The 27,317-nt window shown below is 37.4% G+C and overlaps 1 protein-coding gene across 1 annotated transcript in view; it reads right to left on the bottom strand.

Moving 5' to 3' along the window:
• Positions 1-27,317, bottom strand: part of LOC103210321 (protein eyes shut homolog) — a gene marked incomplete at its 3' end in the record, with an annotated part of 1,289,761 nt that overhangs the window by 1,093,728 nt on the left and 168,716 nt on the right. Inside the window, 1 exon segment of the mRNA XM_007956242.1 lies at positions 19,510-19,621. Coding sequence (XP_007954433.1) covers positions 19,510-19,621 — 112 coding nt within the window.

The raw sequence follows: 27,317 nt of genomic DNA, 5'->3' as shown, positions 1-27,317 counted from the left end.
CCATTTTGCCGGAACTCTGGAATGCTTCATTATTAATTAACAATTGTGTTGGTCTCTTAGAGTGCCAAGTAAAATAAATTTAAAAGATAGCATCAGAATCATGTAGATTCCACTTTCTAAAGACTAGATGTCCATACTGGGACAAGCAGGGCCTCATATATAAACCATCCACTAGGTGACACAGTGCCTAAAGCATTTGACTGCTAATTAGAAAGCTGTTGGTTCAAACCTAACAGCCACTCCTTGGAAGGAAGACTGGGCAATCTACTTCTTCCATAGATACACAGCCTTGGAAACCCAAGGAGGGGTCACTATGAGTGGGAATCAACTTGAGAGTAGTGAGGTTTGTTTTTTTTTGGTAGCACGTGTTATCCCAAGGAAGACACCATTTTACTCTCAAATAGAACATTGTTTCGTTGATAAATCAGTAAGTCAACTACCCATACAGAGTATGACATTAGCAGGGGCTTCTACTTTCTGAGTGAATAAGAGGAGAGAAAATTATTAAAAGAGAAGACCTTACTTTATGAGCATGCCTGTTGTTTCCCTAAATGGGAGAAAATGGGTCCACTAAACAGGACCACCCTTTCAAACAAATGCAGAAATTTAAACAATGCATTTGTATACTATTCCTTCTGAAACACAAAATAGCCAATCATTCTGTTGTTTCTTATTTATCTACACTAAATTCATATGTGACAATTAGTTCAGGAGATCCCTAAGCTCATATAAACTGTTGTTGTTGTTATGTGCCATCGAGTCAGACACGATTCATAGTGACCCCTCCTTGGGTTGCCAAGATGGTATCACTATGGAAGTAGATTGCCCAACCTTCCTTCCAAGGAGTGGCTGGTGGGTTTGAACCGCCAACTTTCTGGTTAGCAGTCAAGTGCCTTAGGCACTATGCTACCAGTGCTCCCCATATAAAACTAGGAATAACTATTAAGAATAAAGCTAACTAGCTTTCCCTGTGTATTTCATGTTCCTCTTGAATGGTGATAAGAGGATCAATCACTATGCAAACTTACCTGTTCGATTAGAGAATGTCTCTAACCATTTTCAGCTACTAAATATATCTTTGTGTTAAAATACATTTTCTTGGAAGTTTTCTGTACTAGTTTCCTATTGTTGCTGTAACAAATTACTATAAGGTTAGTGATGTAAAGCAACACACATTTATACTCTTACAATTCCACTGGTCAAAATTCTTCTGAAATCAGCTTCACTGGTGGTGTCAACAGGGCCAATTACTTCTGGATTCCCTGAGTGGGCGATTTGTTTCCTTGTACTTTTCAGTTTCTACTGGCAGCTTGGGTTGAGGACCCTTCCTTCATCTTTAAAAACATTATTCCAATCTATGTTTTTGTCATCCCATGGCCTCTTCTGAGTTTAACTCTGTCTGCCTTATATTCTTATAAGAACCTTTGTAATTATATCAGTCCCACACGAATAATCATGGATAACGTCCTTATCACAAGATCTGTAATTTAATCACATTCGCAAAGTCCCTTTTCCCATAGAAGGTAACATTCACATTCTGGAATTCATATTATGGGAATATACATATATGGGGGATCACTATTCAGCCTATCATACTCTGGATCCTGAGAATTTGTTCATGAAAGCTTATGGCATTAGTTGATTTCTCCATCTAATTGTGAAACTCCTTCTCAAGTACTTAGCTTTGGAATGTATACTGATATTATGGTTGTAACTTCTCTTAAGGAAGATTGTCATCTTAAATATCTTAAACATAGTATGAATTAAATTCACATAAAAAAATACTTTTTCTTTTTTTTTTAAAAAAAGTTTCACCAGTGATTTCTTCTTAATTATGAAAGGCACAATTTTTAAATGGTGAAAACTTCCTCAAGAAAGATTTTTTTTTTTAAATTTTATTTTATGCCTTTATCTGTTTCAGTATTAATGGAGATATATTGCCACTGAACATTTTAATCATTCTCATTGTTGTGTTTGTTAGGTGCCCTCAAGTCACCTCTGACTTACCTTGTATGGCGGAATGAAACACTACTGCCCCGTCCCGTGCCAGCCCTACAATCCTGGCTACACCTGAGCCCAACTTTGGAACCACTGTGTCAATCCATCTTTTTGAGGGCCTTTCCCATTTTGATTGACTCTACACTTTACCAAGCATGATATCCTTATCCAGAAAATGGCCCCTTCTGACAGCATGACCAAAGTAGGTGAGACAAAGTCTGGCCACTCTCATTTCCAAGGAGCATTCCAGCTGCACTTCTTCCAGGACAGATTTGTTAGTTATTTTAGCAGTCCATGGTACTTTCACCATTCTTCACTAACACCACAACTCAAAAGCATCACTCTATTTCAGTCATCTTTAGTCACCGTCCACCTCTCACATGCATGTGAAGCAAATGAAAATCCCATGGCTTGGGTTAGGCACATCTTAGTCTTCAAGGAGGTATCTTTGCTTTTCAGCCCTTGAAAGAGGTCTTTCACAATAGATTTGCCCAACACAATACATCATCTGATGTCGTGACTGCTGCTTCCATTGGTGTTGATTGGAGAACCAAGTATTATGAAATTCTTGGCAACTTCAATCTTTTCTCCATCCACCGTGAATCTGTTTATTGGACCAGTTATGAGGATTTTTGTTTTCTTTATATTGAGGTGCATTCCATACTGTAGACCATAGTCTTCAATCTTCATCAGTAAGTGCTTCAAGTAATCATTCTCACTTTCAGCTAGCAAAGTTGTGTTGTCTGCATATCACAGGTTGTTAATGAGTCTTCCTCCAATCCTGATGCCACTTTCTTCATCACGTAGTCCATCTTCTTGGATTATTTGCTCATCATACAGATTGAACAAGTATGGTGAAAGGATAAAACCCTGATACCCTTTCTTTGTCATTTTAAACCATGCAGTATCCTCTTGGTCTGTTTGAACGACAGCTTCCTGGTCTGTGTACAGGTTCTTTATGAGCACAACTAAGTGTCCTGGAATTCCCCTTCTCAATATGATACATAATTTGTTATGATCCACACAGTCAAATACTTACTTCTGTAATAGTCAATAAAACACAAGTAAACATCTTTCTGCTTTTGTTTACTTTCAGCCAAGGCTATTGTTTGCTTTCAGACAAGATCCATCTGACATGAGCAATGATATCCCTCGTTCTATGTCTTCTTCTGAATCCAACTTGCATTTCTGGAAGTTCTCTGTCAATATATTGCTGCACACATTTTAAAATTCTCTTCAGCAAGATTTCACTTACATGTGATATTAATGATTTTGTTCAATAATTTCCACATTCTTTGGAATCACCTTTATTTGGAATGGGTACAAATATGAATTTATTCCAGTCAATTGGCCAGGTATCTGTACAATGAAATGTGTTACATTGTTTGCTAGTCCGAGGAGGTAACTCTTTCCCAGTCATATTTTGAGTGCCTTCTGACCTGATGGGCTCATCTGCCAGCACTGTATTGGACAATGTTTCAGTGCTATTCATAAAATTCTCCAGTAACATACCAGATGGTGTTTCACTGCTATTCATAAGGTTTTCATTGGCCAATTCTTTGAGAAACAGATGGCCTCTTCCTTCTTCCAAGTCTATCTCCGTCTGGAAGCTCCACTAAAACCTTTGCACCATAGGCAAACTTGCTGGTGTTTGAAACGCTGGTGGCACCACCTCTAGCCTCACAGCAACACTCAAGCCACCACAGTACAGCAAACTGACAGACAAGTTGATTTTCCTTAACTGTTCCAACCATTCACATGGATTACACTAATTTGGATGAAATAAGGCAAATCTCTTGCTTCTATATTTAATCTACCTTATCACTTAATATTAAGTTCTGGAAATAAACAAAAACGGTGACAAAAAATACATATTTTAAAAAATATATTTTATTGAAATATAATTTATGTACAGTGAAATACACAAAACTAAAGTGACATGGGTCATACTTTTTTTTTCAGTGTTCTCCCTTCCCCTCCTACCCCTAATATCCAACAAAGAAAGTTTACCTCCATATATAAACCTTTCCTAGACTTTTTACAATAATGAACTAATACTGTATTTGTCCTTCTATGACTGACTTACTTCACTCACAATAGTGTCCTCTAAGTTCATCCATGTTTTGAGGTGTTTTGCAGATTCTATGTTATTCTTTAGGGTTGCTTCGTATTCCATTGTGTGTATGTACCACAGTTTGCTTATCCGTTCTTCTGTTGATGGGCACTTAGGTTGGTTTCATCTTTTGGCTATTGTAAATAGTGCTGTGATGAACATGGGTGTGCGTATATCTGTTCTTGTCCTGGCTCTTACTTCTTTAGGATATATACCTAGTAATGGAATTGCTTAGTCAAATATTATCTCTAATCCAAACTTTTTTTTTAACAAATTACCATATTGCTTTCCACAGTGGTTGTATCATTTAACAGTCCCACCAGCAGTGTATGAGAGTCTCAATCTCTCCACATCCTCACCAGCATGTTATTTTCTGTCTTATTGAACTTTGCCATTAGTGCTGGGGTGAGATTTTATCTCATGGTTGTTTTGACTTGCATCTCTCTTATGGCTAAAGATCGTGAGCATTTCTTCACGTATTTTCTGGCCGCCTGAATATCCTGTTTGGTGAAGTGTCTATTCATGTCTTCTGCCCATTTTTTAATTGGATTGTTGATTTTTTTGTTGTTGAGGTATTGAAGTTTTCTATAAATTTTGGAAATAAGTCCCTTGTCAGATATGTTGTTGCCAATTTTTTTTTTTTTTTTTTCCCAATCTGTAGGTTGTCTTTTTACTCTTTTGGAGAAGTCTTTTGAAGCACATAAACACTGAATTTTTAGAAGATCCCATTCATCTAGTTTCTCTTCTGCTGTTTGTGCATTTTGGGTTATGCTGACAGTCTCTGTGATAGATTGTTGTTGTTGTTGTTGTTCTGTGCCGTCGAGTAGATTAGGGCCCCTAAATTTGCCCCCATTTTTTTTCCTTGAGGAACTTTATAGTTTTAGGTTTAACATTTAAGTCTTAGATCCATCTGGAATTAGTTTTTGTGTATGATGTGATGTATGGATCTTGTTTCATTTTCTGCAAATAGATATCCAGTTTTGCCAGCACCATTTATTAAAGAGACCACCTCTTGCCCATTTAATGGATTTCAGCCCTTTGTCAAAAATCAGCTGACCATAAGCCTATGGATCTATTTCTGGGTTCTCAATTCTGTTCCACTCCTCTATATGTCTGTTCTTTTACCAGTACCAAGCTGTTTTGACTACTGCAGCTGTATAGTAGGCTTTGAGATCCAGTAGTGTGAAACCTCCTGTCTTCTTCTTCTTCAATAGTACTTTGGTTATTCAAAGTCTCTTTCCTTTCCATATAAAATTGGTTTTTACATATCCATAAAGAATGCTGATAGGATCTGGATTGGGATTGCATTGAATGTATGGATTGCTTTGGGTAGTATTGTTTTTAAAATGTTCAATCTTCCTATCCATGAGCATGGTATGTGATATGTTCTTCCATTTATGTAGATCTCTCATGGTTTCTTGAAGAAGTGTTTTGTAGTTTTCTTTGTATAGGTCTTTTGTGTCCCTAGGAAGATTGATTCCCAAGTATTTTATTTTATTTTTTGATAGCTATTGCAAATAGTAGGAGCTCTGGTGGCATGGTGCCTAAAGCACTTGACTGCTAACCAGAAGGCTGGTGGTTCAAACCCACCAGCCATAGGAGGGGGCACTATGAGTCAGATCTGATTCCATGGCAGTGAGTTTGATTTTTGGTTTTATTGTAAATGGCATTTATTTATTTATTTCCTTTTTAGCCACCTTTTTGTTGGTGTAGAGGAATTCAACTGATTCTTGTATGTTGATCTTGTATCTCTCCACTACGATAAAACTACATTTAGTTCCAGTAGTTTTTTGGCTGAGTCTCTTGGGTTTTCTATGTACACAATCATATCATCAGCAAATAGGGATAGTTTTACTTCTTTACCAATTTTGATGCCTTTGATTTCCCTTTCTTGACGTAATGCCTTGGTTAGGAGCTCTGTTGGCATAATGCTTAAGGCATTTGACTGCTAACCAGAAGGTAGGTGTTTCATATCCACCAGCCACTCCTTACAAGGAAGATTGGGCAATCTACCTCTGTAGTGATATTGCCTCAGAAACTCAAGGAGGGGTTGCTATGAGATGGATCTGACCCCACAGCCATGAGTTTTTATTTTTTTGTTTAAGAATTCCAATACAATGTTGAATAGAAGTGGAGATAAAGGATATCCTTGTCTGGTTCCTGTTCACATGGGGAATGGTTTCAGTCTGTCTCCACTGAGAATAACATTGGCTGTTGGTTTGCATATAGGACCTTTATTATGTGGAGGAATTTTAAAGCATTATGATCTGAGAAGATGCTTTTCAGTATTTCAAAGTTTTTAAATTTATTGAGGCTTGCTTTATGGCCTAATATATGGTCTATCCTGGAGGATGTTCCATGTGCACTGGAAAAGAATGTATATTGTGCTTTTATTGGATGAAGTACTCTGTAGATGTCTATAAGGTCAAGTGTTGGATTGTATTGTTTACCTTTTCTGCATCTTTGTTGAGTTTCTTTCCAGTTGTTCTATCTTTCAATGAAAGTGGTGTATTAAAGTGGTTGTGATGGTTATGTTTGTATGTCAACTTGGCTAGACCTGGTTGAGTGGTTGGGCAGCTGGATGTAGTATTCCCCATGATGAGACTGGTAATCAACTCCATGGTGGAATCTATGGGGAGCAGCTGAGTAGCTGCCTTAGGGAATGTGGTCTGTTTCCTATATATAAGAAGAAGCCTGGGGAATGGTCTCTAGCCTATGGCACGCTTGGACCCTGCATGTAGCCGTGTTGTTGCCCAGCAGCCTGCTATGCTCTGCCAACCTTCGGACTTACAATGGACTTGAGTTAATGGTCTGCCGTGTGGTTTGGTGACATCAGGACTGTGCCATTTTACTTGTCAATCTTGGGGCTTCTCAGCCTCAGCAGCCAACAGCTGTCTGAATGAAGAAATACCTGTAGCTCCAGTGGGCCAGTGGGCCAGGAGTTGAGGGGTTTTCACCCAGCCCCTAGAGCCTGGCACTTTGAACTTGGACTTAAAGCCTCCAAATTGTAAGAATAAACTCCTGTTTGATAAAGCCATCCCATTTGTGGTATATTTTCTCATCAGAGGGGCACCAGGTAACCAGAACAGTGGTATATTTGCTTGATATATCTTTTTCCAAACTTTGATTTTTAGTCTACTTTTGTCTTTGTCTCTAAGGTGTGTCTCTTGTAGGCAGCATATTGATGGGTTATGTTTTGTTTTTTAATCCAGTCTGCAACTCTCCATCTTTTGAGTGATGCATTTAATCCATTGACATTCACTGTAATTATCAACAAGTATGAATTTGTTGCTGTCATTTTGTTATGTGTGTTTTCTTGGTGTTCTTTATTTCTTTGTTCCATATAATTTTCTGTGCTGAGCTCGTTTTGTTTATGAATCATGTTATCACTTCCTTCATTACTATTGTTTTAGTATTTGCTAATATTTGTATTGGTCTTCTTTTTTATTTTGATGTGAGGGTTTATCATTTTTCTTTGAGATTACTCTGGATTTATAATTTTCTTCCCATGTTTAGAATAGTCGGTTCTATCTTGCGGTTGTCTTAACTTCCCTACTGTGGTGTAGTAAATTACATAGTGTGGCTTTTCTGGCCATAGTCTTTGTAAACTCCATGGTAGAATTTTCCATGTGCAACTGAGTATCTCCTGATAGTTAAAGTTATCTACCTGGGGCATTTCTTTTGGGAGCAGCATGAAGTAATTTTCTGAGAAGTTTATTCTCTTAGGTGTATGGAATTCTGTTGTTGGGATTGGTTAGTTTGTCCACTCTGCCAGGCTCAAAAGGAGCCCTCCTAGAGGCAGAAGGAATCTTTCACTGCTTGCTGAGGGACATGAGAGACATGAACTGCTGAGAGAGAGATGTGAGATATGTGCACTGCTGAGAGTCATGAAGAGATAAGCACTGCTGGGAGGGAGACTGAGAGAGACTATCGGCTGAGAGATGGCAGGAGGTGAGAGACTGAGCTTGTTCCTGAACTTGAATTGTAGCCTGTTGCTTCCCTGATAAACTCCATATATGTGAGTTCCATGTGGGAAATGCAGCAAATTACCAAACCCAGCAGAGAGGTGATGGGTGCTGCAGGAGGAAAGGTTGATGTCAGGGTTGGTGAAAGGGCTGGAGGGAGGCAGCATGTCTGGCCTTGCAGGAATAGACCTTAGGCTACTGATGGTGATTCTGTCTTCCTCTTGTGGGGTTAGAGGAAGTCAGAAGATGTGGCCTCCCTGTCCCTTTAGACCTATCATTTAAAAGTTCTGTAACTACACCATTTTTTCCTTCTTTCTGGTTTGTAGTTGTCCTCATTTTCCAATTGATGTCTCTGGTTACCTGTCTAAAATCTCACAAGCTTATTTACTTTGGATACTTCCATAGCTCTGGTAGCATAGTGCCTAAGGCATTTGACTGCTAACCAGAAGGCTGGCGGTTCAAACCCACCAGCCACTCCTCGGAAGGAAGGTTGGGCAATCCTACTTCCGTAGTGATACTGCCTCGGAAACCCAAGGAGGGGTCGCTATGAGTTGGGGCCGACTCGACGGCAAATAACAACAACAACAACATAGCTGTGTTGGTTTCTGGGTTATGTCATCATGTGTGTTAATGGTCGGTTGTTATTTGCTGTTTTTTGTCCTCCAAAGGACTCCCTTTAGTATCTCTTGTAAGGTTGGTCTGATTTTAACAAATTCCCTTAATTTCTGCTTATCTGGAAATGTCCTAATTTCACCATTTGAGGGAAAACTTTGCTGGATATACAATTCTTGGTTGGAATTTGTTTTCTTTTTTCTTTCAGGGTTTTATATATACTATCCCATTGTCTTCTCACCTGCATGGTTTCTTCCAAGAAATCCAAGCTTATTCTTATTGGTTGCCCATTGTAGGTAACTCTTTAGTTTTTCTCATGCTGCTTTCAGGATTCTTTCTTTGTCTTTGATTTGGTGAGTTTGATATTGATATGACTTGGTGATTTTCTTTTGAGGTCTATCCTGTTTGGGGTTCATTGGACTTCTTGAATGGATATATTCTTATCTTTCATCATACCAGGGAAATTCTCTTCCAACAAATCTTTGACAAGTTTCTCTGTGGTTTTATTTGTCTCGTCCTGTTCTGGAATTCTGATTACATGTAGGTTATTCCTTTTGATCTTTATTCTGATTGATCCCTTTCCAAAGAAGTATTCAGATATTTGTCTTCAATGTTACTTATTCTGTTTTACATTAATTCAGTTGTATTCCTTTGCCCATTCAATGTGCTTTTTATTTCTGAAAATTTAGTATTAATCTTCTGGATTTCTATCTATAGATTTTGTATCATTTCTAATTTTTCATTTATTTTGTCATTATGTTCTTGTATCATTTTTCAAAATTGTTCTAGGGTTTTCTCTGTGTTTTCCTCAATTTATCCAGTGTTTTCCTTGAACTTTCTCTCAATGCATTGAAGGTGACTAAATATAATTCCTTTGAAGTCTTTATCAGGGAGTTCAATGCTGCTTCTTCCTCAGGGATGTGTCTGTATCCTGGTCACTTGTTTCTCCTGCTTTATCTTGCTTCTTTATGCATAGCGTGATGCTCTACTGTCTCTGAGACAATGTGACATTGTTGTATTCATATTTAATTGGTAATTGTATGTTGGAGTTACTTACCCATGATTTTCATTTTCTTTGTTTTGGTTGCATGTTATCAGCAGGATACTTTGCTCCTCCATTCGCTAGTTGGCAGCACTTAAACACTCACCACCTGTCTCCTTTCCCACTGGAGAAATGGCAAAAAATATTCTTGTAATACCAATGTTCTTGCTCTCATAAATGGATAATGACATAAATATATCAAATCAAGTTAAAAAGTGTCAGTGTTAGAAATATTTTCAGCATTAGAAAATCTTTTTAAATGTATTTCTGTTATGTAACTAGTACTACACATGGTAGGAATTGACACTATGGCAATTGTTTCATTTTTTATATTATTATCCACCAGCCACTCCTTAGAAGGAAGGTTGGGCAATCTACTTCTGCAGTGATACTGCCTCAGAAACCCAAGGGGGGTCGTTATGAGTCAGATCTGACTCGATGGCACATAACAACAACAACAACAACATTATTATTATTACATGTCCATCAATAAATTACATATGGCATTTAAAAATTCCCAGTCACTGTAAATCAGTGAATATACATTTGTTGTACAGAAAAGTGACATTAACTTAAGCAAAAATTCCTCAGTATTTCTATTTTTGTCCTATTCCTACTATTAAAATATGTGTAAATTTTCTGTACAGGAACTAGTTAACAGAGAATGGAAACTGGGTGGTAACTTTGATTCAATTAATCTTTTAAAGAGGGGGACATTTTTTGCTTTACTATTGCTTGCTCTCTCAGAAGATAAAAGCAAGAAACAGAGCTAATACTATGTGAGTTTTACCATGGAGTTACCACTTTTTTAACTAGCAATTTTTCATCAAAAATTTTTTTTTTTTTTTTTTTTTTTAAGAATTGCTTAAGAATGAATCCTAGGGAACTAGGGAAATATATATATATATACATATATATATATATATATATTTTTTTTTTCCTTTGTTCTCTGAAAAAATTTCTTCCAAATAAAAACATGTTGTTTAAAATGGTACTGATACAAAGAATTACAATAAATTGATGAATTAGAACAAAGAAGTAACATGAGAAAGTACTTTAAAAAGATGTAAAAATTAAAGTTAGTGTGAAGATGCTGTTTTTTTTTCAATCACAGCTTTATGCACAAGCCACCTTCCCTACCAAGAAGCTGAACAAGAGCAAGATGGATTACCATTTAATGAAGTAGATTCAGAAAGCCACTGAGAAATATTTTTATATTTTAAAAAACCTGAGACAGAGCTAGAGAGGAGAGGAGGAATAACTCTCACTGAGGTGTAAGACATGGGTCTGAAGATTATTGAAGTTGATCCTGATCATATGAGATTACAGAAACTCCTTCAAAGAGCAGAGTAATTCTTTGAATTAGCTGTTTTATTTTTAATAAAGCTGGGAACTTACTCCTGCCTCCCTCTCTCCATAAAAATGAAATTAAACAGATGAACTGGATGATGCCTGGCTACTATTATTGAACATTTTGATCACAGATGCTATTGAAGAATCTCTGATCAAAAGGGCAAAGTGCAGAACAGAATTAAACATTCTCATGGACTTTAGGCTTCCTATAGACAAGGAAGCTGAATGGACCCCTAAAAATATTACCCTGAAAAAAATCTTTAAACCTTAAACCAAAAATATTCCCTGAAGTCTTCTTAAAAAAAAACAAAGCTTAGTTAATAAAAGATCCATGCCTTGTTCATTATAAAGTATTAAGATTAAATGTGCAGAGACTTGGGAAGAACAGTTTCAGCATTTCTCAAGCTGAAAGAACTGAAGAAAAAAAAAATCAAGCCTCAAGTTTCAGTATTGAAGGATTTACGGGCAGAATATCGAAAGACACAGGAAGGATCAAAAGAAGATGGAAAGACTACACAGAGTCTCCGTACCCAAAAGAACTGGTCAGCCTTGAACCATTTCAGGAGGGAGCATATGACCAAGAACCAATGATATTGAAGGAAGAATACCATGGCATACTGAAGGCATAGGTGAAAACAAGGCTTGAGGAATTGATGGAATACTAATTGAGATGTTTCAACAAATGGATTCAATGCTAGAAGTGCTCACTCATTTATGCAAATAATTTTGGAACACAATTACCTGGCCAACTGGAAGAGTTTCATATTTGTGTGCATTCCAAAGAAAGGTGATCCAATAGAATGTGGAAATTATTGAACAACATCATTAATATCACATGCAAGTTACATTTTGCTGAAGATAATTCAAAACTGGTTGCAGCAGTATATTGACAGGGAACTTCCAAAATGCAAGCAGGATTCAGCAGAGGACGTAGAATGAGGGTTATTGGTGATGTCAGATGGATTTAGGCTGAGAGCAAAGAATACCAGAAAGATGTTTACCTGTGTTTTATTGACTATGCAAAAACACTTAATTGTGTGGATTATAACAAAACATGGATAACACTGAAAAGAAAGAGAATTCCAGAACACTTAATTGTGCTTCTGCAGAGGTACAAAGACCAAGAGCCAGTCATTCAAACAAAGCAATGGGAGATTGTGTAGTTTAGAATCAGGAAGTGCATGTGTCAGAGTTGTATCCTTTTATTATACTTATTCATCCATATGCTGAGCAAATAATGATATTGTCAAGGATTTCTTTTTACTTGGATACACAATCAATGCCCAAGGAAGTAGCAATCAAGAAATCAAATGACATATTGTGTTGGGGAAATCTGATGCAAAAGATCTCGTTAATGTGTTAAAAAACAAAGATGTCACTTTGAGGATTAAGTATACCTGACTCAGAGTCTCCTCAGACGCCTGCAAAAGCTGGCCAATGAGTAAAGAAGACTAAAGAATTGATGCTTCTGAATTGTGATGTTGTTGGTACAGAATCTAGAATACACCATGAATTGCAAGAAGAACAAATATAATTTGTCTTGGAAGAAGTACAGCCAGAATGCCCCTTAGAAAGCAGGATGAAAACACCATCTCACGTACTTTGTACATGTTATCAAGCGGGACCACTACCTGGAGAAGGACATCATGCTTGGAAAAGTAGAGGATCCACTCACAAAAAAAGAAAAAGATCCTTAGCAAGATTAACTGACACACTGGCTTCAACAAAGGGTGCAAATATAACAAGGAATGTGAGCATGGCACAGAACTGTCATTAGTTTGTTCTTTTGCACATAGGTTGCTAGGAGTTGGAATCAATTCTATGGCACCTAAAAACAACAACAATGAAGACTGAGTATTGTTCTCTTACAAGATCTATCTATGTGAAATCAAACTGAGAACTGGAACTGAAAAGATTATATAGGAAATCAGAGAGCAGTGAATTTATGTTAATGTGAGAGAAATAACTCAGAGAAAAATGATGAATGAAAATGGTTTCACAACTTGAAGAATGTGATCAATGTCATCGTATTGTCCATGTAGAAACTGTTGAATTGGGGTACATTTTGCTGTGTATATTTTCAACAACAAAAAAATTAATAAACTTTTAAAAAAAATTATGTAGGGAGAGCTCTGTTTTTATTCAACTAAATTCACTCTATTTAATACCAACTCCTTTAAATGTTTTACCTAAATACATATAAATATAATTATATATATTTTTTAAATTCAAGACATTTTATCTAAATGAACATTTCAGAAGGAAGGACTGACAAGTAGATTTTGTGACCAAGCAGTATACCTTCCTTGTTCAGAACTGAAAATGCCTAATCTGTTTCCAACAAAGGAACAATAATAACAGGAAAATAATTTGACTTAACCAACTCTGTTTCCCAAATCTCAGGTGCATGGCCAACATGATCCAAAAAAGACTCCAAAATTTGTACTCTGTGTTATGGGTATGCTAGTCTGAAACATATTTTGTTTGGTAAGTTTGGAATTCTCTTACTTTCATAAAGAGTCATATATATTTTATCTTTTTTTCTACGTACAAGTCTTACTACTTCTACTATCTGTGACTATGCCTCCTCTAATGCAGGCTTTCTCAACCATGGCACTATTGACAGTTTGGACATAATAATTCTTGTATTATGTAGGTATATACAATTGTATGGGAGCTTTCCTGTGCATTGTAGTATGTGCTGTAGCAATCTTTTGTTCGATAGATAACTATAACTGTCCCCAACCCAATTGTGACAACCAAAAGTGCCTCTAGCCTTGGTCAAGTATCCCCAAGGGGACAAAATCACATTTGGTTGCTTCAAAGGACTCTTTTTAGAGATCTGTGTCTCCCCACACACATTATGCACTATTCAGCCAGTACTTATGCTAGAAAAAGTATTTCTGAAGGCTGGTAAAAAAACAGAAATATTGGTGTGTTAATGTGGTTGAGGGCTCAAATAGAGTGGCTAGTATTTCTGGTCAATTCAGACTTTAGGAACAGATCATAATATCAATTTCAGATTTTAACATTTATTTCCCCATACTCTTCCTTCCAGTTAAAGATTATGGAGAAAAATTAATCGAAGAAATAATTCTCAATTCATGGCCTATTATATTCATCATATTCTACTAAATTTATCCTTTGGATTTTTTTATCTGTAGTTTGCAGTGATATTTCTATATTTTAAAATGAAATTTCTTTATGGGTAATTGCAAAAATGGCAAGGAGGCCACATGTTCTGATCTCCTCTAATCTCACAAGAGGAAGACAGCAGTAACCCAAGGCCTATTACTGCAAGGCCAAACATGCTGCCTCCCTCCAGCCCTTTCACCAACCGTTCCTCCCAAAGCACCCACCACCTCTCTGATGGGTTCTATAATTTGCTGCAGTGGCCACACAGAACTCACAGATTATGGGGTTTATTAGGGAAGCACCAGGCTACAGCTCAAGTTCAAGAAAAATGCTCAGTCTCTCTCCCAGCCCACCGTCCCTCGGCCAACAGTCTCTCACAGTGTCTTTCCCAGCAGCACTGGTCCCTCGGTGTCTCACTCAGCAATGCGTGTCTCTTGCGTCTCTTTCCCAGCAACACCTGTCTCTTTCAGGGGCGCATGTCTCTTTCGGCAGCACGTCTTCCTCAACCAGCAGTCAGAGAGAGTGTTCTGCCTCCAGGAGGCCTCCTTTTGAGCCCAGCAGGGTGGTCAAACTAGCCAATCATAGCATCAGAACTCTAAGCACCTGAGAGAAAGTGGGCACCTCCCAGAACATTGTTTTGTGCCACTCCCAACAGAAATACTCCAGGTGGACACCTTCAGCAATCAGGAGCTCCTCAGTTGCTCATAGCAAATCCCACCTTGGAGTTTACAAAGACTTATGGGTAGAAAAGCCACACAAAGTAATTTACTATACCACAGTAATGGTATTTTAAAGAAAAGTTAGAAAATATACCAAAGATGTGTGTGTATATATATATATCTTCATATTTTCAGTGTGCATACAAACGTGGCTTAATTAATACCCCTTTAATTGATTTTTATAATTTGTACATTAAAAAAAATTTAATGTGAAGGGTATTTTATACAACATAAAATTCTTCTATCCTTTACCAAATGTACTTATTTCCAAATTTATTGTATTTCTATGAGAATAATCCTGCCCTCCAGGCTTTATCAGGCTACCTTTGACTACCGTTAGTCAGTTTACGTAAATCATGCTTTTCTTTCGTAGCAAACTCCTTCCAAGTAAGTTGCCACCCACTACACCCAGCATGACTTGCCTTTGTTGCAATTGTGTTGTTTCCTCTGGAGAAAGTTCAGTTCTATACAAAGGAATAAAAATAACTGTCTTATAGAACTTATATTTCAGTTTAACCTACTCTGACCAAGAATGAAAAAGAGACATGATGAACTATATTGTAAACTGGAAAGCTGGATGGCACTGATTGCTATAAGGAAACAAAAAGTTGTATGACATATTAGCTGGAATGAAGTATTTAAAATTTTATATTTGCTATTTTGGAAAAGATGCTCTACTGGCACAGTGGTTAATGCATTCAGCTGCTAACCAAAAGTTGTTGTTGTTGTTGTTATGTGCCGTCGAGTCGGCCCCGACTCATAGCGACCCCTCCTTGGGTTTCCGAGGCAGTATCACTACGGAAGTAGGATTGCCCAACCTTCCTTCCGAGGAGTGGCTGGTGGGTTTGAACCGCCAGCCTTCTGGTTAGCACTCAAGTGCTTTAGCCACTATGCTACCAGAGCTCCAAAAGTTAGCAGGTTTCAAATCACCAGCCGCTTAGTGGGAGAAAGACAAGACATTCTGCCTTGGTAAAGATTTACAGCCTTGGAAACCCTATGAGGTAGTTCTGCTTTGTCCGGTGTGGTTGCTGTGAGTCAGAATCTACTTGATGGCAGTGGGTTAATTTTTTTTAAATTATTATTTTATTTATTTATTTTTTTTTTGAGGAGAGCCACAGACCAGACATCCTGCTGAAAATATTCATGACAGAAGAGAACATCAGCAAAGCCAAATACCCTGAAGACAGAATATTTCTGGATTATTATAGGAACTTAAAGGAGGCCACTGTTGAACTAGAAGGACTGTCATCACACTGAGCATCTGCTTAAAACCATATATGGTATGTTGTTGTTGTTGTGTGCCATCGATTCACCTCGACTCGTAGCAATCCTTCCTTGCATTTCCTAGGCAATATCACTAAGGAAGTGGATTGCCCCATTTTCCTTCCGAGGAGTGGCCGGTGGGTTTGAACCGCCAGCCTTCTGGTTAGCAGTCAAGTGCCTGAGCCACTATGCTACCAGAGCTCCGTATATGGTATAGCTCCTGTAAAATTTAATAATTGTTGTTGTTATGTGCTGTCCAGTCGGCCCCGACTCATAGCGACCCCTCCTTGGGTTCCCGAGGCAGCATCACTACGGAAGTAGATTGCCCCATCTTCCTTCCGAGGAGTGGCTGGTGGGTTTGAACGGCCAGCCTTCTTGTAAGCAGTCAAGTGTCTTATGCACTAGGCTATCAGCCTTCAAATGCCTGTGTGTGTGTGTGTGTGTAATATGTGTGTGTGAGAGAGGGGGGCGGGTGAGAGAGCGAAGGAGAAAGATTCTGTTTAGATTTTCTGTTGTGCAAGTAAAATTTAAAAACTCAAAAACTCTAAATCCTTCCTAAATGCACATTGTACTCATATGGATTTCTAATTTGAACTTTAATTCTTTCAGTTTGAGTTTGCATAAGTCACTCTTACTGGAGAGTTTTTTTTGTTTTGTTTTGTTTTGTTTTTGTTTGATTTAACTGTTATTGTTTGCCGTCTAGAGGATGGAAATGAAAGAGAGAAATAAAGCAGATGGCAAAGTTAAAGCAGATGAGTTTTAATTTTTTTTGTTTTTGTTTTTGTTAACTCTCCAATGAAGCCTGGTAGATGACTTAAGAGGATGAGACAAAACGTAAACAGAATACTTGTATCTAACCAGAAGGCAGGCGGTTCACACCCACCAGCCACTTCTGGGAAGGAAGATGGGGCAATCTACTTCCATAGTGATGCTGCCTCGGAAACCCAAGGAGTCGCCGCTATGAGTCGGGGCCGACTGGACAGCACATAACAACAACAACAACATACCCCTTACTCAGTTATAAAAGAAGAAAATCAAACGAGCTGTGTAAAAAGTTCTAACAGCACTTTCATCAGTGATATAAAAAGCAGGAGTCAACAACTCTAAGCCATAATGTCAGAAAGTTATAATATATTTGGATAAATATTAAAAAAAAAAATGTGGCTTTCACTGTGAGCATTATCTATTAACAATGGAAATAAATTTATCAATAGATCAGTGAAAATCTAATGAAAAGAAATTCTTAAACATTGTTATAAAGCATGATGAGTAGTATTTAATTGCAGTGTCTGTATTTTTACTTTATATTATGCATAATATTAATCACATTTGTTAATTTAATGGATATTATTTGCTTTTAAACATGAATATAATTATGAGGGTCATTTTTCACCATGAGCTCTTAATTTCATCAATAGTTTTTTCTTATGTGGGAGTTATTACAAACATAACTCTCTAAAGTAGAAAGAAACAATTGTTTTATGGTGGGGACCATTTATATAATTAATATTGAGAACGCAATTGATATTGTGAAAGTGCTTTATTAGATATTCCCCATCACAATTTCAATGAAAAAGTTCAGCGTCCTTATGACACTTTAATTATAAAGAAAATGAATTGAAAATAGAGAAATTTAACTCATGATGAAGAGCATGGCTTAGAATTAATAAGGTTCTGATCTACAGTTCTTTTATTTTTTCCCTATTATTATCCAGACTGTAGCATTTAATATAAAAGTCCTATTTGTAATGCCACTGTGGGGTATGCTTTATTCTTCATACAACTTCAGTTACATTTGTATACAAAAGAAATAGATTATTTTTTCTGATTATAAATTTCATTTAATCTCATTAACGTGAGGAAAACAGTATCATTTAGGTTATTTATATCTTTCTAGCCTATTTTACACACCACTGTATAATATAAATATTAACAAGGCTCCAGTGGCTGCAAAAATTTGATTAAATATGGTCTAACATGAGATCCTGCCATTAACTCAGAGCCCTCATGTGATTTCCATGGCCATTTCCCCCCATGTTTCTCTCTGGATTGTGTTTCTGTATCCCTGTCTGTATTAATTTTTGCTGTATCTTCTAGGTTACAGTCCTCAGGTGCTTCACTGTTTTCTACGAAATCAATTCGGCTATACTAGGGAAGTTTTATGTTTATTAAAAATTATAAAGTCCAGCAGTATTACGGTGATGAGTGACATCAGTAACTACAGCATATTTTATTGTCTCACTGGCTCCCCTTCCCTGCACTTTCTGCTGCCTGTCAAAGCCAAGGCTCCTGACAAATGATATTTCCTGATGTCTACAACATGGTGGGTTGTGAGAGTCACACAGAACAGATAGCTGTCTCTATCCCTATCAATATGTGTAAATATGAAAAAGTATTCAAAGCCAAGTAATTATTTTATTTCTCCATGAAATAGAACAAAATTTTATGAAGATCAAGATAAAATGAATAAAAACTTCAACAATGCCAAATATATTACAGCTGCTAAATAAATACTGTTACTATCCTATATATCTTGTATAATAACATTATTATATTGTTGCCATGGTTCCATAATTTCACTTTTCATTAATTAAAATATATTTTATAACCCAACTTACACTTAAGAAAGTAGAGAAAATAAATAAATGACCACTACATTCCTACCATTCTTATTTGCCAAAAATATTCTGTTAAGAAATAAAGAATTATAGTTCCAAGGGGAGTCCAATCTCTACTTTCCCTGTGTTTCTCCCACCTCTCTCCCTGTGTTGTTGTTTTTGTGTGCTATCAGAGTTGATTTTGACTTCTAGTGACCCCCATATGACAGGGTATAGCTGCCTTATAGAGTTTTCTAGGCTGTAACATTTATAGGAGCATATTGCCAGGTCATTTCTCCCATTGAGTGGCTGGAAGGTTCAAACTTCTGACCTTACAAACAACCCACCAGACTAATTTTATTTTCCCCCTTGTTTAAGAGTTTAGACTATTTATAAGTGTGATTTTATCTAAAGGAAGATATATCAACAGAACTCAATTAGCTACATATTTATAATAAAAATACAGTATACAACACTTACTAATGTATTTCCAAATCTAATACTTATGGGAAATAAGTTAAAAATACCTACTGTTAATGACTGTATGATTAATATTTATGTATATATAAATACACACACACACACATATATATGAGGATATGAGGATATATTTCTCTACTCTTAGACTAATAAAAATATTTGAAGTATACAAAGGCTGAAGCCTTTGTATTTTGAAGTGCTAAATTACTTTGATGTATATTAAATTACTTACTCTGAATCTTCCAGTTATATTGAAACACCATCCTTCATTTAGACAGTTGATGCTGAGTGGTTTGCAGTTGTCAATTTCTTCCTTACAATTTTTTCCAGTAAATTCTGGCATACTGTTGTAAAGACATCAGTACAAATTAGAAAAGTTGCAATTCAAATATTTTCACAAAAGTCTATTAAAAATCTACTTAATATTTTTAATTTATATCACAATACATATTATTACATGTTATTTCCTATTCTATTCATTATTTTTGCCCCTATTTACCTGTGCTTTTAGAAAGAAGAAAGTTTTATTTATTTGGAGAAAATCAGAGTAAACTCCATTTTTCAATGAATGGTCTTAAAATTATCTTTTGTGAATTAAAGTACAAAATTACACTTAGTTTAGTCTAATACTTAGCAATACAATATAACTTTTGAAAAACTACTGGAACAAATAGGATCCTTAGTGAATTATATCTAAAAAATTAAACCACATGAGATTTTGTATGCTTGGTGGAGTCATGCTGCTAGCAGGAGATAACATTTGAGTTTGAGACATAATATAGACATAATATAGAATCTTGAGAATAATGGTTTATTAGGACTAATGATAGGGTGTATGTTTTTTACTTGTTTTCTTTTTCTTTTTTTTTTCCCCCAGAAAGATAACTGTGTTCTACCCTATTGCAGTTCATTAGCTCCACTCTGTAAGGAGATAAAGAACATAACCACATCTTCTGGCCCCCTTTGCCCTCATTCTCATTATTTTTGTGAGAAATTTCCATGCACTTCAAGTCCTACTTAATAAACATTTTTTCTTATTATAAAATGAATGGAACACTGAAATGGGAGTATGTCTCTGTAAACAAAGTGCTAAGCTTTTAAGACCAAATAGTACTGTTCAATACAAAACTGTTGCAAGCTGATTTGATAATGAAAACACTATATGGCTGCAAACATATATACATTATTTTAAAATTTCCAGAATAGCACAGGATGATTTCATAAAAGAATCAAAGGTCATGGGGACAATTAAACTAAAATAGAATGAGTAAAATATTATAATAGCTTCTCTTCTCTGCTAGGTGAGCACTTTCATTTCGAGGAAATGAATCATTCACTAATATGTCAGGAATAACCATCCTACCCAAGGAGGGTTATTCCTGACATATTAGTGAGTGATTCAGTTCCTCGAAGTGAAAGTGCTCACCTCATAGTGGCTAAGGCACTTGACTGCTAACCAGAAGGCTGGCGGTTCAAACCCACCAGCCACTCCTCAGAAGGAAGATGGAGCAATCTACTTCTGTAGTGATACTGCCTCGGCAACCCAAGGAGGGGTCACTATGAGTCGGGTCCGACTTGACGGCACATAACAACAACAACAACAACCCAAGGAGGGGTCGCTATGAGTTTCGTTTTGGAAGTAACACTGATGGTTAAAGCATCCTGCTGCTAACCAAAAGGTCAGTGGTTCAAACCCACCAGCTGCCCCACAGGAGAAAGATGAGGCAGTCTGTTTCCATAAAGATTTGTAACCTTGGAAACCCTTTGGGGGCTATGAGTCAGAATTGACTTGATGACAAATGGGTTATTTACTTGTAGTATGCTATGCTAACTGAAAAGTTGGCAGATCAAACCCACAGAGGTGCCTTCGAGGACAGTTCTGCTGATCAGCTTCCAGAAGATCACAGCCTTGAAGATTATGGAGCAGATCTACTCTGCACTCATGGGATCATCATATGTTGGAATTGACATAATGGAAATCGCCTCATTTATGTAGTGCTATTATAACAGAAATATCACAAGTAGATGGCTTTAAAAAACAGAAATTTATATTTTCACAGCTTGTTGTTGTTGTTGTTAGGTGCCAATGAGTCAGCTCCCACTCATAGCGACCCTATGTACATCAGAACAAAATAATGCCAGGTCCTGCGCCAGCCTCACAATCTTTTTTATACCTGAGCCCATTATCACAGCCACTGCATCACTCCTTCTCTTTAAGGGTCAACCTCTTTTTTCATTGACCCTCCACTTTACCAAGCATGATATCCTTCTCCAAGGAATGGTCACTTCTGACAACATGACCAAAGTAGGTGAGACAAAGTCTGGCAGTTTTCACTTCCAAGGAGCATTTTGGCTTTCCTCCTTCGAGGACAGACTTGTTAGTTCTTTTAGCAGTCCATGGTACTTTCAGTATTCTTCACCAACACCATGACTCAAAAGCATCAACTCTTTCTTTGGTCTTCCTTATTCATTGTCCAGCTTTCACATGATGTGAGGTGATTGAAAATACCATGGCTTGGTTTGGATGCAACTTATTTTTCAAAGAGACATCTTTGCTCTTCAGCACTTTAAAGAAGTCTTTTACAGGAGATGTACCCATAGTTTGTGAAGCAGATTTGTCCACGGCTTTAGAAGTAGGATTCCAAATTCAGAATGCAGGCACTAGAGGAAGGCTTTCTCTGTCAACTTTGGAGGAAAGTCCTTGTCTCTTCAAGCTTCTATTTCTTGGCTACTTGGTGATTTTCATGGGCATAGCATCTATCTTTCTCCATCTCTGATTTCTTGCTTACTTGTTTAATCTCTTTTGTATATCAAAAGACGTTGATTTAAAATGTATCCAACACTAATGCTGTCTTAATAACAAAACAAAGACAACCTATTTGCAACTGCAATTATAAACACAGAAACAGAAATTGGGATTTACAACATATAGTTTTGGAGGATACAATTCAATCCATAACAATGAATAACAACAACTACATGCAATCTTAGAGATAGCTCAGGACCAGGGAATATTTTATTATCTTATATATGAGCTTGTCATGAGTTGAAGTCAAACTGACAGCAACTAAGAACTAAAAATATGCCAGCTACTTAAGCCAATTATTTCTACACTTTTTTTTTTTTTAATTTCCTTATTCATTCCTTATAATCTCTGTGTGATGTAATTTATTACCATAATGTGAGCTATGGTGGCTTAGTGCTACTAGCCAGAAGGCTGGTGGTTCAAACCTACCAGTCATTCCTCAGAAGGAAGATTGGGCAATCTACTTCTGTAGAGATACCAGCTTGGAAACCCAAGGAGGGGTCGTTGTGAGTTGAGTTGAATCAATGGCAGCGAGTTTTTTTTTTTGTTGTTGTTATAAATGAGGAAAACATTTTATGAGAGGTTATTCCTTATCTCCACCATATCACTTACAAATGTTAGTGCTGTTACTAATATTAGGCTTTGTCCAATTTAAATGTATTATGCTCTGCAACTCTATAGTTGAAGATATGTTAAATATGTTTACCTTAATTCTCTAATTTTGAGGTTTTACCTAAGCCAAAACCAAATCATTTGCCATCCAGTAGATTCTCATGGCAATCTATATGTATCACACATGACTCATGACAGAACCATGTGTGTCAGAGTAGAATTGTGCTTTATGGCGTTTTCAATGGCTGATATTTCAGAAGTAGGTCAGCAGAACTTTCTTCTGAAGCACCTCTGGGTTCTTTTAAACTGCCAATGTTTCAGCTTGCAGCCAAGAACCATCAAGGGACTCTTGCTGCCCACCCAGAGATTCAAAAATCCGTCCAAATACTACCTTGCTATGAAAGGTACCGTTTCTACTTTCTTGCATTGGACTCAGAAGCAGAAGCAAGCATTAACATATTCTACATTTTGGCAGATCCAGATGAGGAAAAGGAACCCAGGTATGCCCAAAGCATCAGGGCAGGAGAACCGTACAGGGGAGAGGAATAAGCTCGGGACTGGGACCGACAAGGAGTAAGCTGCAGGGATCCAAGTGAGGAGAGGGAACCCAGGCATGCTCAAAGCATCAGGGTGGGAGAACTAGAGAGGGGAGAGGAATAAACCTGGGGACCAGGACAGAAGAGGAGTGAGCCATAGGGATCGAGGTGAGGAGAAGGAACGAGGCATGCCCAAAGCAGAAGAGCAGGTGAGCAGGAGAAAGGGGAAGAAAAGGCCCAGTAACCAGGACAAGGAGAAGTCAGCTGCAGGGACCCAGGTAAGGGTGGTAGGAGAGGTTTCCAACAGGGAGACAAACTTGTCTGTCGATTTGTCCTAAAGTGGTGATGTGTTGATGTGAGTTTTGACGTTGAGGCACTGGTGTTTCAAACTCAGCAGGGTGCATATGGTGCATAGGTATCATCCCAGCTTACAAACTGAGACAGACTAGGAAGAAGGAAGAGGCCATCCACTTCTCAAAGAATTGGCCAGGGAAAACCTTGTGAATAGCAAAGAAACACTGTCTGATACATTACTGCACAACTTTATGAATAGTCTGGTTAGGTTAGAAGGCTCTCAAAATAAGACTGGGAAAGGGCTTCATCATCAGAGTAAACCTATCCTTACTCACATGGATAAGGTAAAGCTTTTGAGACCTCCATTTACTGATGTGGCATCAGTCAAATTGAAGAGAAACAGCTGCAACATCCATTAATCATCAGAACATGGAATGTATGAAGTATGAATCTAGGAAAATTGAAAGTTGTCAAAAATGAAATGGAACACATAAAGATTGATATCCTTGGCATTAGTGAGCTGAAATGGATGAATTTTGGCCATTTTGAATCATACAACCCTATGATCTACTATGCCAGGAATGACAGTTTGAAGAAGAATGGTGTGGCATTCATCATCACAAAGGATGTTTCAAGATCTGTCCTGAAGTATAATGCTGTCAAGTGATAGGATAATATCCATACACCTTCAAGGAAGATCCATTAATATGACTATTATTCAAATTTATGTACCAACCACCAAAGCCACAGATGAGGGAATTGAAGATTTTTATATACCTCTGCAGTCTGAAATTGACTGAACATGCAATCAGGATGTGTTAATTATCACTCGTGACAGGAATGCAAAAGTTGGAAACAAAGAAGAATCACTGATAGTTGGAAATTTTGGCCTTGGTGACAGAAATAATGCTGGAACTTGCATGGTAGAATTTTGCAAGACTAATGACTTATTCATTGCAAACACCTTTTTTCAGCAACACAAACAGCAGCTCTACACATGGACTTCACCAGATGGAACACACAAGAATCAGATTGACTACATCTGTGGCAAGAGGTGGTGGGAAAGCTCAATATCTTCAGCCAAAACCAGGCCAGGAGTTGATTGTGGAACAAACCATCAACTGCTCATAAGCCAGTTCAACTTGAAATTAAAAACAATTAAAACAAGTCCACGAGAGCCAAAATATGATCTTGAATATATCCCTCCTGAATTTAGAAATCACCTAAAGAAGAGATTTGATGCACTGAGCACCAATGACAGAAATACACAAGAATTGTGGGAGGATATCAAGAACATTATCCATGAAGAAATCAAGAGATTACTAAAAATATGAGAAAAGAAGAGAAGACCAAAATGGATGACAGAAGAGACTCTGAAACTTGCCCCTGAGCGGAGAGTAGCTAAAGCCAGTGGAAGAAATGGCAAGATAAAAGAGCTGAACAGAAGATTTCAAAGAGCAGCTCGAGCAGACAAAGCCAATTACTGTAATGAAATGTGCAAAAACCTGGAGTTTGAAAACCAAAAGGGAAGAACATGCTCAGCATTTCTCAAGCTGAAAGAATTGAAGAAAAAAATGTAAGCCCGAGTTGTAATATTGAGAGATTCTATGGGCAAAATATTGAATGATGCAGGGAACATCAAGAGAAGATTGTAGGAATACAGAGTCACTGTACCAAAAAGAACTGGTCAATCTTCATCCATTTCAGGAGGTGGCATATGACCTAGAACCAATGGTAATGAACGAGGAAGTTGAAGCTGCAATGAAGGAATTGGCGAAGAACAAGGCTCCCAGAATACCCATTGAGATATTTCAACAAATGGATGCCCCATTGGAGGCACTCACTCGGTTATGCCAAGAGATTTGGAAGACAGCTACCTGGCCAACTGACTGGAAAAGATCCACATTTGTACCCATTCCAAAGAAAGGGGGTCCTTTCTTTCTTTTTAATTGCCTCATACGCTTGGGAAAGCTGGACAATAAATAAGGAAGACCAAAGAAGAATTGATGCTTTTGAGTTTTGGTGTTGGTGAAGAATGCTGAAAGAACCATGGACCACTAAAAGAACTAACAGTTCTGTTCTGGAGGAAGTGCAGCCAAAATGCTCCTTGGAAGTGAGAATGGCAAGACTTTGTCTCACCTACTTTGGTCATGTTGTCAGAAGGGACCATTCCCTGGAGAAGGATGTCATTCATGGTAAGGTGGAGGGCTGATGAAAGAGGGAAGGCCCTCAACAAGATGGATTGCCATGGTGGTGGTGGTGATGACCTCAAGTATAGCAAGAATCAAGGAGCTGGCACAGGACTGGGAGGTCTTTCGTTCTGCTGTGCATAGGATCACTATGAGTCGGAGAAGACTGGATGGCACCTAAGAACAACAACATGAACATCATGTCTCAATTTCCCCTATGAATGAAAATGGATTAATTGCCCTGTATCAGCTAAGGAAGTGTGTGATATTTTGATATAATTCATCAAATTTCCAAAGAGCATCAGCAAGACTATGAATTAAACAGAGAACCAATATTCAATCATTAAATAGGAATCATTCAACTAATTGCTGGATGAAGATGGGAAAGCAACAGCTCTAAGAAAGGTGTTTCTAAACAAAGCAAGGTTTATTGCTGATAGAAAACTGGGCCAGAGTTAGCACTCTTGTTATATTCAAGAGAGAAGGCCCTGAAATACCATGAGTCTAAAGAAGAATGGGAAGCTCACAGGAAAATCTCCCTGTACGGTTGCAGGCAATACATCTACCTTCTCTCTCCTAACTACACACACAAACACAAACACACATAGCTTGGGATTTTAGAGAAGCTACTTTATATCATATTTCACATGGAAAATGACATGCAATCTTCTATCCAAAGAAGAGAAGGCTTACATAGTATTCTTGGTAGTTAAGAATTTTAAAGAGAGAAAACGCAAAGAAACAATATCAGCAATTTCAAGAACAATATTGACCTTCTGAAGAAATTCTTTTACACAGAGGGAAAATAAAGTTTTAGTTTTTGAAAACTAAAAATGAAGGACATTTATGAGGGAAAATATGCCTAGAGGAAGAGAGCAATTTCAAAGAGCATCAGCATTTGAGTCTGAATAAATTAAACAAGTAAGATGTTTTTGTAAAATAGAACATATTTTTTTGTAAAATACAACATAGAAGATGAAATGGAGTCAGATGAGGTAAGGTAGTAATGTTTTGAAATAGAAATCCTAGTCTGTCACCATGCCTTCTATACTACTACTATTCCAAGGGCACCAAAAACAAGAACTCAATTGGCTTTCTTAACTGTCCTTTCTTCTGTTAAAAAAAAAAAAAAAAAAAAAACCTCTTTGCCATCGATTTGATTCCAACTCATAACGACCCATTTTGTGTTTCTGAGGGGGTAAATCTTTATGGAGGTAGATTGTTCAGTCTTCCTTCTGAAGAGTGGCTGGTGGTTTTGAACTACCAACCCCTGATTAGCAGTCAAATGCCTTAGGCACTAGAGCTCATACAGATAATCAAAAGGGACTGTTTTTATGAAACTGATTTAAAGTGGACACTGGCAAATTGAGCTACACAACTAATTTAACACAGATGTTATTTTGTATTTATACACTCTGGGCCGAGAGATTTGGAAGACAGCTACCTGGCCAACTGACTGGAAGAGATCCATATTTGTACCCATTCCAAAGAAAGGTGATCCCATAGAATGTGGAAATTATTGAACAATATCATTAATATCACACGCAAGTAAGATCTTACTGAAAATAATTCAAAAACCATTGCAGCAGTATATTGACAGAGA

The sequence above is a fragment of the Orycteropus afer genome, unplaced genomic scaffold (genome assembly GCF_000298275.1).
Source record: "Orycteropus afer afer isolate SDZICR_OR568_19922 unplaced genomic scaffold, OryAfe1.0 scaffold00588, whole genome shotgun sequence".
Classification (NCBI taxonomy): domain Eukaryota; kingdom Metazoa; phylum Chordata; class Mammalia; order Tubulidentata; family Orycteropodidae; genus Orycteropus; species Orycteropus afer.
Note: the sequence above shows the minus strand (reverse complement) of the source record. Positions and strands in the feature narration are given on the sequence as shown.